At 29.5% G+C, this 17,920-nt stretch overlaps 1 protein-coding gene across 1 annotated transcript; it reads right to left on the reverse strand.

The window, feature by feature from the left end:
- Positions 1 to 13,495: 13,495 nt before the first annotated feature.
- Positions 13,496 to 14,176, reverse strand: LOC110662419 (uncharacterized). Its single transcript, XM_021821373.2, has 2 exons — positions 13,894 to 14,176; positions 13,496 to 13,819 (listed from the first exon to the last, which is right to left on the reverse strand). The coding sequence occupies exons 1-2, from the start codon at positions 14,118 to 14,120 to the stop codon at positions 13,618 to 13,620; spliced, it is 429 nt and encodes a 142-aa protein (XP_021677065.2). The 5' UTR covers positions 14,121 to 14,176; the 3' UTR covers positions 13,496 to 13,617.
- Between the last annotated feature and the right edge of the window lie 3,744 nt (positions 14,177 to 17,920).

A 17,920-nucleotide genomic window follows, 5' to 3' on the forward strand; every position in this document is an offset into this window, starting at 1 on the left:
AGTTGTCTTCACAAAAAAAATTCACCCCACACCTTGAGGAAGCTTTGGGCAGCAAAATTTTGAAGAAAAATTGAAGTTTTGCAAGACCCAAACTTAGTTCCAAAGAGGTTAGTGACTAAACTTACCCTTTCTCTTTCAATTCATGTTGAAGGAGTGAAATCGAATGCAAACTTACAAAAAAATTTAATAAACATCATGTGTATGTCTTGCTTAAAAATTCTAGTAGCCTTGGGCTTCCTAGGGTTTTGAAGATTTTCTTGAATTAAAATGGTACCCTAGCTGCCCTTAATACTAACCTATTGTTTAGGATAGTGAAAGGCAAGTGAATGCATGATTTGAGATGGAATGGGTTAGGGTTTGGGTATGAAATTAAGACCTTAATCATGTAATTGTGAAAGTAAGTTTTAAAGTTCAATTAGTGACCATTTGGTTATGTGTGAATAAGAAATGAAGTGGTTTGTTTAGTGGGAATTGAAGTTAGTGTTGCTGCCTTGGCTGACCTGTAGGACTTAGCATGAGTCCAGCAGGTTTGGGTAGCAATAACTTTAGTTGTAGAGGTTCAATTGATACAAGGCCAATTGGACATGAAACTAGACACATAATGGAACAACTTTGGTGAAGAAACCATGCCCAGAAAATCAAAACAAGTTGACCTAAAGATTGCCCTAATCTGAGTGACCTGTATTCTGCCTGGGCAAAATGACCAAATGAATAGTATTTATTCATTTGGTCATAACTCAGTGTAGAAAAGTCCAATTGACCTGAAATTTTACCAGAAGAAAGCTGAGATATAGACCTACAACTTTCTTGAAGAAACCAAACCAAATTGTAACCATAACATGTTCAAAACGTGACTTGCATTCACTGCACAAAACACTATAGATTTGGTCAATCCAGAAAATCTGGAAAGTTTGCAATCCGATCAGTTATGGTGTTTAGGCCATAACTTGAGCTACAAAACTCCAAATGGAGTGATTTTAAAAATGACATGTAACTAGACACAATAAGGAACAACTTTCAAGTTGATAACTTTACCAAATTTCCACTGTAAAAATGACCAATGGAACAGTAAACACAAGGCTTGAAATCTGAAAATTTTGAACAACTAATACTAAGCTTAGAAATGGTATTGGCAACCAATACCAACAATTTTAGAATGCAAAATGTGGTATGTTGAGAGTATTAAAACCAATGTACCTATTGCCTATGCAAAAGTCAACATTTTAGTTGACCAGTGAAATGAATAGTAACACCTAAACTTAAATTTCAAGAATTATAAAATTTAAAAGTGTAACATGCCCTAGTACTCCTAACAAGATTGGTTTGGATAAGTTGGCATGCCAATAGAGTTCTATTAGAAGTACTGCATATGGCTTCATGCCATTCTGTGTTTTATGGCCTCACGTGCCATTCTGTGATATAATAGCCTTTGGCTATGTTGATTGAGTTGTTATACTTGGGTTTTATCTCTGATAATTATTACAGCTTATTAGTTGTTCTGTTGCACACAAGGAGACACAATGTGACCGATGGTGTGATAGTCCGAGGTGCTTGGTACCCAGTGCCAGTTTACCCATTTATCCAGTCCAGTCGACTAGTATAGGTTACTTGGGCAATTAAAATAAATCTTACCAAACTTTAATCGAATAATACTATAATGAATGCCAGGAATTAAGTCTACATAAAATGTAAGCATATATTCTGCATATTTATTTTATTTAGTTATTTTATTTTATATTGTCACCACTAAGCAGAATTGCTTAGTGCATCGCTTTTGCCACGCGTAGGCACTGGAGACATAGCTGAAGAGTCCAGCAGACCTCTGACCGGGTGAGCTTTCAGATCTACACACAGAGTCCAGAGTCACCTCACATTTGCAGTGCATTGGTAGGACATTAGGTTACTTTTGGTATTTTGTATTTTGTAAACTTTTGTAATTAGACTTTTATTTTATCATGTATATTACAAACTCATGTAATTATGTTTTGATGTAAACATCTATAAATCATGTTCAGTAATAAATTTGAGTATTTCTTATTGAGTTGAGTATGATATGAAGCGAATTGAATTTTGAGATATTGAAGTCATTTGAGAAATTGTGGAAAGATGTTGGTAGTTGACTGAGATTGATATTATGATTATATCGGAAGTGTTTTTAACAGATTCAAAAGAACTGTTTTTCCAATTTACAGCCAGCACTCTGCCGAATTTTCTATAGAATTTATGGAAAATTCAGATTAATCAAAATTGTAAATATATGAGTTAAAAAGGCTAAATTGTAATGAAAATATGATTTGGTGCTCGTGTGGCATATCTTGCTCGGCTACACTGTAGATGGGTAAGGGGTGTCACAATCCCATAGTATACCTAATAAATTACTAAACTTCGTCTACCGATAATCTATTAAATATACTACAAGGGATTTTGACAAAACAAATTCATTTTTTTAGGTTTAGTGTGGTGGTAAAAGAATTATTTAAGTGCCTTCAATCCAAGTGTATTTCATAAAATTTATTTGAAAGAAATAAGCATTTTTAAAATTTTTGTAGAAACTCTACGTGGTGGCAGCTTAAATTTCAATAAAACAAATTTTCACCTGCTAAAAATCAACCTGTTACAAATAATAGATATGAATTCAACTCAATCCACATTCAAATTATTACTTTTCTCCATGCACATCAAAGAAATAAATTCATTCCATTTACAATCCAAAAGAAATATTCATTGGATATAATAACTTAATATTACAAAAAAAAAAATTTACATTTAAATACAGTCTCAAAATAATATTACAAAACTTCTTATACAACTGCTCAATTGTCTTAACATATGTACATATAGCTACAATTACATCAAAATGGAATTACAAGGGTATACCAAATATATATACCCGAAGCCCAATCAAAACTCAACTTTAAAATCTCTCACTTAGTAGTCTTCTTCTTTTTCCTACCTGCGACAATATACAAAAGCTATCGCTGAGCAGTGAACTCAGTGGTGCACAACTAATAATTTAAAACTCAATGTAAAACATAATTTATCAAAACATATCAAATCACATTTTCTATGATCCATAAAAGCAACCCAATATTTCCCAATAAAAAAAAATCATTTATTTTAATCACATTTTATTTAAATCATAACATTTCCATGAAATCATCATAACATTTTGCAATCATTAACAAAACATTTATTTCTCAATCTCATGTTTATCAAGTAATCACAATTTTAAGGGTGTTGCCAACAATTCACACAGTTAGACCCATGACACAAAATTTCACGATCAATGTCTTGTTGTACACCACGACAAAGCAAACTCCCCCCAATAACCGAGGCTAAAGGGAGGCACCAAAGGCTAGTTAGCTAATGAGTACTCATCCAAATCAACCTCAACTGGCAAGCCAAAGAGGGAAACTCAACCCCACAAGTGGAGGAGATCACATCCAATACATCTCACTAGGCAAGCTAAAAAGGAACACAAATCATATTGCCATGTCAACTGTGGTTTCAAAACATATTCAAAGTAATTTTCATTCACAAAATGCATTTATAAATCAATAAAAATATTTAATTGTTGCAAATTTATGCACATGGTTGGCAACACATCAAGTTCGCAACAGCACTTCAAAACACATTCAAATACCGACCCACCCCCTTGCTACAATGAAATTAAGGGCCAACATCCGCCTTTCCATAATGTAAATTTATTTCATAATTCACAATCTTCAAAACAATGCTTAAATGCATAAGAGAAATCATATTGGAGTCATACAAATTCATTCAATACAGTTATAATATTAAAACAAAAGAAAAGTCTAGTTGTGCACAAACCTTTTTATACTTCTCTTGACTTAGCTCAACTTTTCCTTTCCTTGAAAGGCTCATTTTCTACTGAAAACACACAATTGAAGTGTCTCAATATTCATCCCACTCATCACCAATAGCTAATCAAATAAATGTATAATGAATCCCTAATTTAACTTTGCAAATTTCACTGAATTCTGGGTTCTGGACAGGTTGGAAGCCTCACTGTAGAACCCAATTTCAACCTAATTCCAGTCCTTATTTGCTAAGGTGGTCTTCATGAAAATTATTCCTTTATGTGTTAGCTTTAATTTCCAATATGAATCACTGAATTTAAAGTTCTGTAGCTCAAGTTATGATTAAATTACTAAGTACTACTCTAGGGTACTAAACACTATCCTTTTCCAATTTTCCAAAATTTGACCAAATTTTTTATCTAATATCTGAGCACCTTAGGCTCAAAATTGGTATCATGTCCCTAAAACAATGTTTTAAGCCTTTGTCTTAGGTTTCCAAATCATTTTGAATCACTTCAATTAGAGTTTTTTAGAGGAAGTTATGACCTAATAACCATTCAGAGGTCACAGGGCAATTTTGTTAAAGTGCAGGATTTCCAAATTTGGCATTGCTGATTACCCCAACATTTCCCCTATCTTGCCCTATGAACTGAGTTTAGGTCCAAACTTGAAGTTTTTAATTCTATGTCTTATGGTTATTTTGGCTTTAGAATTAGCTAATTTGCATTTATATAACTCTAGTTATGGCCATTTTGCCAAAACTAGTCGAATAACTAATTGTTCAGGATTTACAGGTTTAGTCCAGACTCAGGGTAGATTTGTTAGACTAACTTTGTCTAGCAATTTGACTAAGTTAGGGTCATAATTTGACTTCATGATCTTCATAAGAATTTTTCTTCTATGTCTTAGGTTTCTATTGGTCTAAGAATAATCTAATTTGGGGTTTTCTAGATTGAGTTATGCCTAATTGAATAAGTACTATTCATATAGTCATTTTCTCCAGGTCTAGAATTGCAATTTCAGGTTCAAGCCTAAATTGGAGTAACTTATGGCCATTTTTTGGGTAGGTTGTCTTCATGAAAATTTTAGCATTATGTCTTACGTTTCATTTCTGATTGGTTTTACACCAATTAGAGTTGTGCAACTCAACTTATGAGCTTCTAAACACACTGGACTCAAGTGTCCAGATTCAACATCAATTGTTTAATTGCATTATCACTAATTCCTTCATCAATTCAACTTCATTCCACATTCAATACACTTCAATTGACCTTAATTTGACCTTAGGAACACTAATTGCACTTCATATCAAAGAAATCCTAATTTCACCAAACCCTAATTTCACATCATTTAATTTCATATCAGTTCATGCAAATTCAACACACCAATCATGTATACCCTTTCATCTAAGCTACAATTCATGTTCAATTAAGTCAAAACACATAAAACCCTAACCCTACCAAAGCTAGTCGAAATTCATACTTAAGGTTCATGCATGATTTTCATGATTTCTAATGTAATTTCCCCATAAGCAACCCTAATTCCATGAATACATTGTAATTGGAGCTTGTAGGGAAGCTTACCTCTAATGGAGCTTTTCTAATCTTCAAATTCCTTTAAAATCTCTTGTTCTTCTTGCTTTAAATCTTCCTATCAAGTGTCAATTTGAGGTTTTCTAGGGTTTAATCATGGAAATTGATGGGGAAGATCAAGGTTTCAAGAGCTTGAATTGTTGAAAATGGTGGAAGGAAAAGAGAGATAGGAGCCGACCATGAGGAAGAAGGAGATTGATTTTTTTTGTTTTGATTTTTAATTGTCTTTTGTCTTTTTTTATATTAAGATAATTATCCAATTTAAATTATAAGTATAATTATTATTATTTTTAATACAATTCTCTTAATTCCTTATGTGTCCCCATTCATTTTCCATACACTTATCACTTAATTTAATTCCATTCTAATATTTTAGTCTTACTCATTTTAATTGACATTTAGGTCAAAGTCAACTCTTAAAGTGAATTGACCAAAATACCCCTCATCGGGTTGTAGTCCATCTTTTTCCATAATACCCGATGAATCCTTAGGTTATGATTCACTTATTGGTGCTTCTTCTCTTTTCATTTCTTTGATTTTCAAATTCCCAATAATTTCTAAATAATTCCTTCATTAAGGTCTCCATCGGGTCCCACACGAATATAATGTAGCAACTAAACTTATAGTCGCTTCCCGTGTCGGTCACCCATCGTCGAGACCTAGGCTTATTTAACCAATTTGTGCTTCATTTCTCTTAGTTTTATCCAACCTCTTTTAATCTTTATTAATTTAATTTATGACTTCTTTCTGTAATTTAATTATGGTTTTCGACATTCTAGCTGTCCGAATAGATATTAGTCATCGGAACAGTAGAGTGTACGAAACTATCTAATATGAGTGTTACAATTAATATTGTTGATGATAGTCATTCGTAGAAACATAATGTAACAGCCTGATCCTTCTCCAGTTAGTATTGTCCGCTTTGGCCCATGGGCCTCACGGATTTGTCTCTTGGGAGGTTTCATTCCCAAAAGCGAGCTGACCAGGTGAGGAAGGCTCCCACATATATGGCCCAAATCTTTTCTTCCCATTTCCGATGTGGGACACGAAGTTTCCACCCCAGTGCGTAGCTAGTTGAACAAGCACGTCCCAACCCCATCCCTGGGTCGTGACAAGCCCACCAGCTTCCGCCTGGTGCGTCCTCGCACCACACACCGTACTAGAGGGAGTCCAGCTCTGATACATTAATAGCTGATCTTCTCTCCAGTTATTGTCCGCTTTGGCCCATGGGCCAAAGCGGACAATACTAACTGGAGAAGGATCAGGCTGTTACACATAAAACTTAATCTGTAAGACCATTTCCATTGCTTATGGTACAACTTCTATTTTTCACTGCTTGTATTTGTAATAGCATTGGGCTTTTCTTCTAATAATGCTAAGTCAAGTTCCAAGACACCTAAACAGAACTTGACTTACTTGCACCATTCAGAGAAGTTTAGCCCATTGAAAATAATAACAGATGAAGCTTATGAATGAAGAGTAATAGCTGCAAAATAATATATCTATACTCAAATTAAAATAGATTCAAATAATTTAAACAATTAGAGTATACGATAGTTCTCCGTTGAGTAGATACTATAATATACTATCATAAATTAATGCTTAGGGGTGAGTATTCAGTTAAAACCGAACCAAACCGAACTGAATTAAATTATGAAAATCGAATTACAGATTTTAGAAACCGAACCGAACTGAAATGGATGAAAAACTTAAATCGAACCGAATCGCTCTATTTTGGTTTGATTCAGTTCAAATCGATCGGTTTTGATTTTTGATTGATTTTTTAATTTAGACTTATTTTCAAGTTATTTGATCTAATTTTGACTTTGGTTTGAACCTAATAACCATTAATTAATGAAATTAAACTATATATATATATATATATATATATATATATATAAAATTAAATTTCCCATAAAAATAAATCAATTCAAGAATCGATTCGATTCGATTTGGTTCGATTTGAATATATAAAATTACTATTCGGTTCTGTTCGGTTTAATCAATTTTTTTCTCTTCAAAATCAAACCGAACCAAACTGAAATAACTGAAATTTTTATAATACAAAACCAAATCGAACTGATTAAATTTTAAAACCGAACCAATTGAACCGAATTTCAGTTTAGTTTTTCGATTTGAACCAAAATCTGCTCACCCTTATTAATGCCTTTGAACTTGATTAGACAAATAATTGACTTACATCAAAAATAATTATTGATTTTGGACATCTGATATATATTTGATAAAATATTATTATTCTCATAATTCTCATTATTCATAAAATAATTTATTTATCTTTAAGTAAAATTCTTAAGTTCTAATTACTAGTGGGTATCAATTAATATATTTGTCATTATAGGCATCTATTAGTATAGATAATCGATAATTTTTATACGCTTATAAACATTATGCATAGTTTGGTCATTTTGATGGCTAACAAATTATTAATTTTATTTTATTTCAATTTTACCACTTTAATAACTAACAAACGAAAATAAATATCATAAATCATGCATATAAATTTTATTTCTTAATAAATCTAATATTTATTCAATAATAAGTTTTTAATTACAATTCTTTAATTAGATTGGGTAGAAAATATAATTTTATTTCTTTAAGGAGTAAAAATTAAATTCTCTTCACAATACAAATTATGTGTTATTCTAACTCTTAAGACCCAAAAATCAATTATTAGATTTTCAATCAAACTTTAATTAACTAATTAATTAATATTGTTTCCTTTTGAGAATTAAATTCCCGAACTTACTTCATGTCAAACCCTGTTGATTCTCATGGCCAAATTGTATTCGGCCAAAGATAAGAGTTATGGGTTTTTTTATTTTAAAAAATCTTTATTCTTTCAACGAGATTTTCTATGAATTTCTCATGGCTAAATCTCAATTTCATGATATTGAGTTTCGGCCGACTTTAAATTTTTTTTTTTCCAATTATTAAATTTCGTTCTCTTGAGAAACTTTGATTCCAAACTTTAGCTGTACGACATGATTTTCATCGTGTTCTTCATCCCATAGCCAGATGTCATTCGGCCAAATTTAATTAATTTTTTAATTAATTAATTTTTAAAATTAATTATTAAACATTAATTCTTAATGCTTAAACTTTCAAGATCTATAATTTAATTCTATCCGGATCTAATTTTAAAAATATCATCATTATTTTTACAAATTTAATAGAGAAATTTAATTGTTCAAAACCTGGAGCTCTAATACCATATGTAAAATAATTCTTAATACATAATAATAATCATAAATATAATATAAACAAAAAACATAAGATTTAATTATCATCCTAATAATAGATCTTGAATAAATTAAATTTTTACAGGTTTAGAAAGCATATATAATATAGAGTTTGCTTAAGCCATGTTAGTAGTTGGAAGAGACCATTTAATTTGATAAACTAATTTCTCCCTCTTGATCTTTTGTGATTTACATATAAAATTTTAGCAATGAAAACCTTTCTTTAGATAACCCTTATGTCTCTAACTTTATGAAAGACGGTGTTCGTGACCTGACCTTATGGGTAGAGAGAGAATCAGTTTATATATAAATAATGAAATATATAGATTGCAATTATATTACACCTTTAGCTACGCTATACTCATATTGTCCATGATTTTAATAATTAAATGGGCAAAAATTAATTTATTTAATAGGACTTGATATTAATTGATATTTACTTTAATTAAAATAAATTTTAATTATACAAAGATTACTTTCATATATATATATATATATATATATATATATATATATATATATATATATATATATATATATATATATATATATATGAGTATAGCGTAGCTAAAGGTGTAATATAATCACAACCTACATATTTCATTATTTTATATAATTATATAAAAATTTAATATATTAAAATGACAATCAGTAATATAATTAATTAGATTTTGATTAATGTAATAATCATAATATACAAAAATGCATATACTCATAATTACCAGTTTTGATTTATTATTTTATTTTTTGTTATTATTATTATTATTATTATTTTTATAAGCAAGGGGTTTTATTAGAATAAAAGAGAAACAAAAAAGGAAAGCTCCAAGCTACCTCAAAATAGTGGGAACAACTTCTTTGCAGAAACATAGAACCAATCCATAACACCCAAACTAAAGAGCAACAACTCCTAGACAACACAGTTATTAAAAAACTAGCAAAAAATAAATTACACCTAGAGATGGAAAAGAAAAACTTTGCACATTGACACTAGAGATATTCCAGAGTTGAGAGATCCAAATCAACTACCAAAAATGATAGGTGGGAAGAGGGAACCTTGACAAAGCTGGTCCAAATCAAACAATACTAGAAATCAAAAACTGAGTTGAAATTAGCAACTGCCCTTGTAACTACAATACCAAACAATAACCAAAACAAGTTTGAAGCCAAGAACATGAAAACTGAAAACCATATGTCCATATAGGAAAGGAAATCATGACACCTAGCAAATAACTTGGCTAGTAGTAGATACTCCCCAAAACTTATTATCACAGCCACGAAACTACAAAAACAATCAACCCTCCAATTCTACCAGCAAAAAAAAAAGGAAAAAAAAACCACCAACTTCTCTTACTTAATTCCATTATTCCTAATATTTGGTGTTAAAACACATTAGTGACTGATATTGTGGTTAAACACAAGGAGTCGTAATATTATCCCATCCACAGGTAGCAGGTGATTTCCACCATATGCCTTTCCAACCATCTGCATTTCACAGCTACTCTTCAAAATTGAGCTTTTCAAATCATGGCTTTTTACACTCTTGCGGTACTTCTTTTCTTTGATCTCCATAACCTTCTTTGGGACACTTTTCATGGTGTTAGATTCCTAGATGCTTCTAGCTGAAAAATGCCCAGCGCCATAACTTATATAAATTTTGAAAAGGAGAATTATAAGATAGCTTCAAACTTTTGGCCTTCAGCACTTTGCTGCGCTAATCGATCTAGGATGACTGACTCCTCACCTTTGAAGATAAAACCAAGATTCCTACCAACCTATTAACATCTTGTAGAGAATGAGTGAACCGCAGAGGGACAACTTTAACCATGACCCGATTACTAAGAATTTGAACATCCAAACTACCCAATTAGAAAGAAAACACACAATAACCAAACCAAGGGAAGTGAACTAATTATGTGAGGCACAAAGTTGAATATCTTCCTCAATTTGTTTTTATGAAGTGATTAATCAGAGCATCCTTGTCCCCTTCAAACATGAGTCCCAACTTCTTCCCAAGATCTAATGTTGCTAAAGCTTCTATTGTGATGTCAAACGGGAGGCTTTTATCCTACTTAGAGGAATTCAAAGCATTTGCGCATTGGATATCACTGTCTGATGCAGCGAAAGCATCTCCAATGGACTTCAAACCCTTAGAATCTCTAGAGGGCCTCTCTTTATGACGTTTTGAGCCACCTTTTTTATTTTTACAATTCCCTCTCACAGCCATTTTTGAGTAAAAGCCCCATAGATTAAGTATAGGTCTACAAAGCTTTCTTCTCTTCTTGAGCCACTTTCTCTTCTCATAGCCACATATATAGATATTTTTTTTGTTGTTACCATTACTGTTCAGCCACCGCTAATACTATTAATATTACCACTATTATTATCATCACTTAATGACGACTACCACTACTATTACCATCTATTGGTCATCATTATTATCGCCATTATCATTATCACCGTCATTTAACCCACCACCATTATTGTCGCTACTATCATCACCAATGATGGGCCCCTTGCTTTGTGAAAATTAAAATCTAATCCCTCTTAGCTTTGTGAAAAGTAAAATTGTATGTGGTGTTATTGACTTCAAATTAAATTGGTCCCCTTAATTTTGAGAAAAATTAAAATTTTAATAAGGTGTTATAGATTTAAAATTAAATTGGTCCCCGCAATTTAAAAATTTTTGTATTTTATTAGTTTATTTATCTATTTTAATTTGTAATGTCTTGGTTTAAAATATTAATTTTATTTTAATTACAAGTTAAAAATTGAATGGGCCAAATAAAAAGTTTTATTTGCAGTATAACCCATAATGTTATTAACATATTTTATTTTAAAAAATATTGTCTTGTTTTTATTCTTGAAGAAAAAGCTTACAAATGAAGTCAAAGGTGTATTCTTTTCCACACAGACCCAAAAACAATAGCAATTTGGCTTTCCAAATCAAAACTTCCAATTTTGGTGAGTTTTTTTTTAAAAAAACTTTTAATGTTATCTTTCTCTTTTTAATTTCTAATTTCATTCTGTTTTTATATTTGATGCTCATAATAGGTGTTATAAAATTTAATTTTATTACTTAAATTTTGAAATAATTCCATTAAAATATCACAAACATTTTTATGAATTAAAAAAAGGATAGTTATTATAAGATCGACCTCATATGAAAACGAAGTTAACAACTATTAGATCAAACATTTGCATTTAAATTCGTGCACTTATTAAACATATTTTAATTAATTCTACACAAATTGTAATATAAATATATGCATCCATAGAAAAATATTTTAAGTATAGATACATAAGAGTCTCTCTCTCATCTAATTATATCTCTAAACATTTCTTTGAGCAAAACTGGCGCCCAACAATGGTAGAATGGGTACAAAAATGCTCAGTTCCCACCATCTCAACTATGAGTTTCATTTGTCATTTGTATGTACACACCTTTTCTCAACTTTGATATTATTTTTTGAAATTGTTTCATTTTCATCCTTTAACTTTATAATGTTCTGTAAAGTCATAAACTTAAACCCTCTCGCCTACAATAGTCAGTTTACAAGTTAATAAAAAAAAAAAAAGGTTAATATTTATCCACCATCCCATAACTTTGAGGTTTCTTTCATTTTTGTTTAACTTTATTTTTGTTCCATTCTGCATCCCTTCTATCTCTCTCTTACATTCTTGATGGCCAAATTTATTGTAGATTATTTATTAATAAAGTTATTTTATTTTTCATAAAACTTTATCTATTAAATTTATTAATAAATATTATTTATTAATTTATATTTTCTATTTATTATTAATTTTATTATTTATTTGAATTTCAGTAATTTAAATTTTATTAAATTAATTATTTTACTATACCAAGATTGAAAAAAAAGCACAAAAGTTGATACTCTCTCTCTCCTCTCTCTTTCTTACATTCTGTCTCACTTTCTCTATCTCTCCTAATTTCAATTGCAAAATTCCAACAACAACAAATCAATAAATTCTAATTGAGAAATTATTAGGTGCACCCGGTGTACATACACCTTCTCTCACAATCATGTGGGATCCACTTCCTATATAATAGAAAGGACCCATTTTCTGTGAGAGAAGGAGTATTATTTTTTAGTGCACCGGGTGCACCTAATAATTAGCCATTCTAATCAGCAAAAAAAAATATATAAATATATATATATATATATATAGAATCTACAAGTCACATAATTCAAAAAATAGTCACAAAATCTGGATATCAACGAAGGTACAACAATTACCACCCAACTGGTATCTCGCAGCACTACCGCAAGCAGTGTTGATTGCAGCAACGCGCTTGAAATCTTCCAATTGAGACCGCGGAATATGAAGGATGGTTCCAGCCATAAAAATTTGATGATCTGCCTTATCGTGTGTGTAAACCTGCATCAGGTGCCAAACTGGAATGATATCTGCCTTAGACCATGACAAAGTGAGTATCTCAACATCTCTACTTCCCATCATTCTTAGTGATGAAGTATTTTTTATTTTTTTTATTCAATGGAGGCACAATGGTCAGTTACAACTGATGGACTATACTGCGGGAGAAGTAATAACTCAAACTCGAGACCTCCCACTCCTTATACCTTAAAGATGTAGGAAGACCAACCAGGCTACCCCAATTGGCTTCTCATCTTTATCTTTTGAAGCAAACTGTTCTTAAAAATGGCCTTTGCGTTTAAATGCGATTCAATTGAAGGTAAGTTGCCTACAAGACTATACAATCTTAACTTTTAATTCTAATTAAAGCCTAATGAAAATTAAAAAAAGAAAGAAAGAAAAAGAAAATATTGCATTTGTCATTGTTGATATGTTCCAGAAAAGCCCAATTACGTACAAGTTCACAAGATGTAAACAAAGATATTGGCACAGGTTAACAAGAAGTAACAGCATGCCTTGACTGAAATTAACCAAAACAAAATTTGTTTAAAGCTCTTCATGAGTATGAGACTTCTTCTCCTCCTCATCAGATAATTTATCCTTCACCTTCTGCACTGCTTCTCCCACCACATTTGCTGCCGATTTAGCAGATTCCTTAGCTGTCGTTTTGCTAACTTCAAAGCTTTTTCCGGCCGCCTCCTTCATCTTTCCTCCACCCTGACTCTCCACTTCATCTGCAACCCTAAAACTGACAAAAGCATATAAATAAAGATTCAAAAATCAATATAAGTGTCCAAAAAATTTAGAAACTTGAGTGTTTACTCTAAATTTGGAGGAAAAAACTGCAACTGAATGCGATGGACGATGGCCTTAATTTTTTCCCAAGAAGTTTGATGGGATTTCTTCAAGGTAGTAAGTGTGTCAAGAACCATCTTTGCAAAAGGTGGCTTCTCTTGCCTGTTGTTGGCTATTTTTTGTCCTGCATCTCCAATCACAAACAGAAACTGAAGGGAGAGAATGATGAACAAGAAAAGAAACCATTTGTTCATGATGCTGCAATATGATTACAGTGGATATCTAGGTTTGTTTGTTTGGGTGGTTTTGAAGTTTGTACACGTTCTATTCTATGTTCTATCTATGCGGGAGTAGCATCTCGCTCGTTGGAATTTTGAATCCTGATTTGAACATTTCAAACGTGGTTGGGAAATAATCTACTACAACTCCCATACGCAATTACTCATTAGTCACTTCTTTGTATGCCAGTAATATTTTTTTTTTTTTTTAGTGCATTTAAGCTTAATTTCATATAAGAACGGTCTAATAAACATTATATCAAATATTAATATTAAAATTTATGCAAAATTACTTAAAGCATGTATATGTATATGATGAATAAATGAATCTAAATGTACATATTTAATCTAATAAATATTAAACTCATCATCTCATGAGATTGAAATTTCCATAGTCTCACCTTTCTTTTTTTTAATGGAATCTACTTTTCTTTTGAGAGCTCGAATTTTGCATCTTTCCTGTGATATAGTTTCAGTGTTATAATGGTTATTCATTGTTACATCAATAAGCTAATTAACCAAAGGTCTAGCTTGTAACATAAAATGCTATAAAGCGATATTTGTACATGATTTTTATTATCTACATGCATATTTTGGGAGTTATTATCCAAAAATATTAGTCCAATTGATAAAAATGTAGCTTTTACTAAGATCTGACTCTCGAAAAAGAAAAAATGACTTCATTGAGAATACTCTAGAAATAATAATTTTGAGCGCATCCTTAAAATTATTTAAAAAAAATAATATTAAAATTAGGCTTAATCTTGGTTTACATATAAAATTAAATCATATTAAATTTGAAAGGCTTAATCTTGAGTTATATATAAAATTAAATCATGTTAAATTTAAAAGGCTTTGTCCAATTGATTATTTGAAGATTTTTTTTTTGGGGTTAAATTTATTGACTTGATTTGAATGGTATGTCTTTAATTAAATAATGTTCAAATTATGAAATTAAATGATCAATTTAATAGAATCTGTTGGAACAATAAATCATGGCATGCACTATGCAGACATTTATCGCAAACTTGCTTGTTATTTGAAATGGTTGGCGTAGTGGTAACCACAATTTAGTTTTGAAATTTATCAATTATTACATAACCTTTTAATTTCTCTTTTATTAGTCGTAGCACAATAATTTGGAAGAATATGTAACAAAAAATATTGAAAATTATGATTTTATTGCTAAATGTGAATATATATATATATATATATATATATATATATATATATATCTCAACAACCTAAAATCTTTCGAAAGAGAAGAACAAAGGAGCAAGAACTAACAAGTTTTTCCATCAATCTCTCTATAATACTAAAAAAACTCTCGACTCACGATTTTTATAACTAGTGATCTACCCTCTTGCGTGGTTATAATTTAATTTTTTTTATTTAACTTAAATTAAATGAATTTTCTTTGATTAAATTAGTTATTTTTTATATATTTAATAATTATAATTATTATATTAGTTTGTATAACAATGTATATTGATTTAGTAATATTTTGGTCTATATCATATTAAAATTTTGAATCGAAATTCTAATTCAATTGGTTATTTCAATTTAAATCCAATACTATTAAATCAAATATAAGTTATTAAGATAACATTATTAAGTTAAATATTATGTAATATTAATAATTAAATTTATAATTAAAAAATTAATAAGTTAAATTAAAATTTCAAATTCAGTTAATTGTTATTAAAGAAAGCTAATTTTATTTTTAAGATAAATTTTTAAATATTTTATACTTTTAAATTCAATATATTTCATATTTTTTTAAATAAAATATTATGTAAAGTATTATTTAATAGTTGATACAATTGTCAAATTTTGGTTACTATATATACATACATGCTTATGATTAATGATATAAAGAAAAAAAAAATATATATATATATATGTGTGTGTGTGTGTGTGTGTCTGTAATTGAAATGCAAACATATAAATAAAATCCCACAAAAATTATCTTATTGCAATGCTCTTAAAATGGCAAAGATGGCAGTACAAAACTAATTTGAGACGCAGAATTACATGAGAAAAAACTATTAATAAAGTATTTGGTAGCAAGACTATGAGCTACCCATTATAAAATAGATTTTCAAATTGAAAAGCAATCCCACATTTGCCAGGCCCTTATCAGCAAAATATCCAAGATAATTTCTTCAATTGATAGGGATTTAGAGTTACTGAGCATTATGAGCTGATTGAAGCCACTTATTTTAGCAAGGAGAACCGTCTTTCGAGCTAAGGCTTTCAATCCATGGCTTTGCTACAAAAATGCTTCCTTCATATATTACGGTGTTAAGAAAAGATAAGGTAAAATTATATTTCAAATATTTTATACTAAAATTTTAAAGAAGATTACTTAAAATGAAATTTTAAATAAAATTATTTTTTTAACTATGCCAAGTGTTAATTATTAGTGCATACAAATTATTTAGATTAAATTTTGCTGCCTCAAAATTGCAAAATTTTCAGTTCGATCTTCGATTAGAATTTAAAAAAAAAAAATCATAATTGACAACTCATTATTAAGAATATTTTTCTTGAATGATGACATTTAAAAAATTAGATATTTAATTTTTCATTAAAAAAAGAATTGAATAAGTTTATTATTAAATATATATTTTGGCTTTCATAAATTAATGATTATTTTAATGAAGTTGAGATTTATTGAAAATAAATAATGTGAGTATTCATTTTCTTAATTTTTATTGGAAAAAAAATTTTCTGTGGACAATCTTTTTACGAGAAAAATTAAAATACTAAGATAAGAAAATTAGGCATTATCTAATAAAATTAAATTTAAATATTTTTATTTTTAAATTTTAAATGCTTTATATAAACTAATAATTAAATGATAATAAGAGATAAGTGAAAATGAAAATTGAAATATTTTACTTTTTTATATTCAAAATATTTTATATTTTTAAATAATTTTTTTAATTATGCCAAGTGTTAATTAATGATAAATACAAGTATTAAATTTTAACTGATAGTTTTTAAATCTTTAGCTCTCTTACGTATATAAATTCAATAGATATAATAATTAAATATTAAAAGATAATCTATCGTAAATGAAGTTTTAAATATTTTAAAATTTTTAAATTTTATACACCTAAGAGTTCTTTGACTCTAAAACAATGGAGGGTTTGATATGTGTCAAAGATTGGTTTTGTTCACCAAAATGCTCATTAAATGTTGAGAAGATTTAGAGGAATCTTGAAAAGCTTGAACGAAGTGTGTACTAAATTCATATAATATTTTGTTTATATTATTCCATAATTTCTTTTGATTAAATATATGAATTTTTGCCATTACATATTTCAATTTTCAGGACTACCATCTATTGGCATCACCCTTGGTGCAGTAAAATCAAGTGCCACTGCTAAAAAATGAATGCTTTTTAAGGTTTGTTGTTTCTTCAGCCATTAGATGTGATAACCATCGTTGCACCTAACCAAAAATAATTTGTTTGTTTAGTTAAATTATTAGGTTTGCCGCAAGAAATATGATGAAATCCAGATGATTGATGATCTTAGTTGATATTGCATTCAATGGACTACCATTTCGCTCTGTTTAATTGCTTTTTATACTCTAAAAAAAAAAATTAATTTTGTAATTAATTTTTATAATTGACTGAAATTGAATACTATTAGCAACGATTTTATAATTGATTTATGATTTTGCTTTTTGTTCTAATAAAACAATTAATTTTTAAAATATTTAACAACCAATTTAAGAATCATTGCTAAATTGATTGTAATTTAACA

This window comes from Hevea brasiliensis, chromosome 10 (assembly GCF_030052815.1).
Source record: "Hevea brasiliensis isolate MT/VB/25A 57/8 chromosome 10, ASM3005281v1, whole genome shotgun sequence".
Classification (NCBI taxonomy): Eukaryota; Viridiplantae; Streptophyta; class Magnoliopsida; order Malpighiales; family Euphorbiaceae; genus Hevea; species Hevea brasiliensis.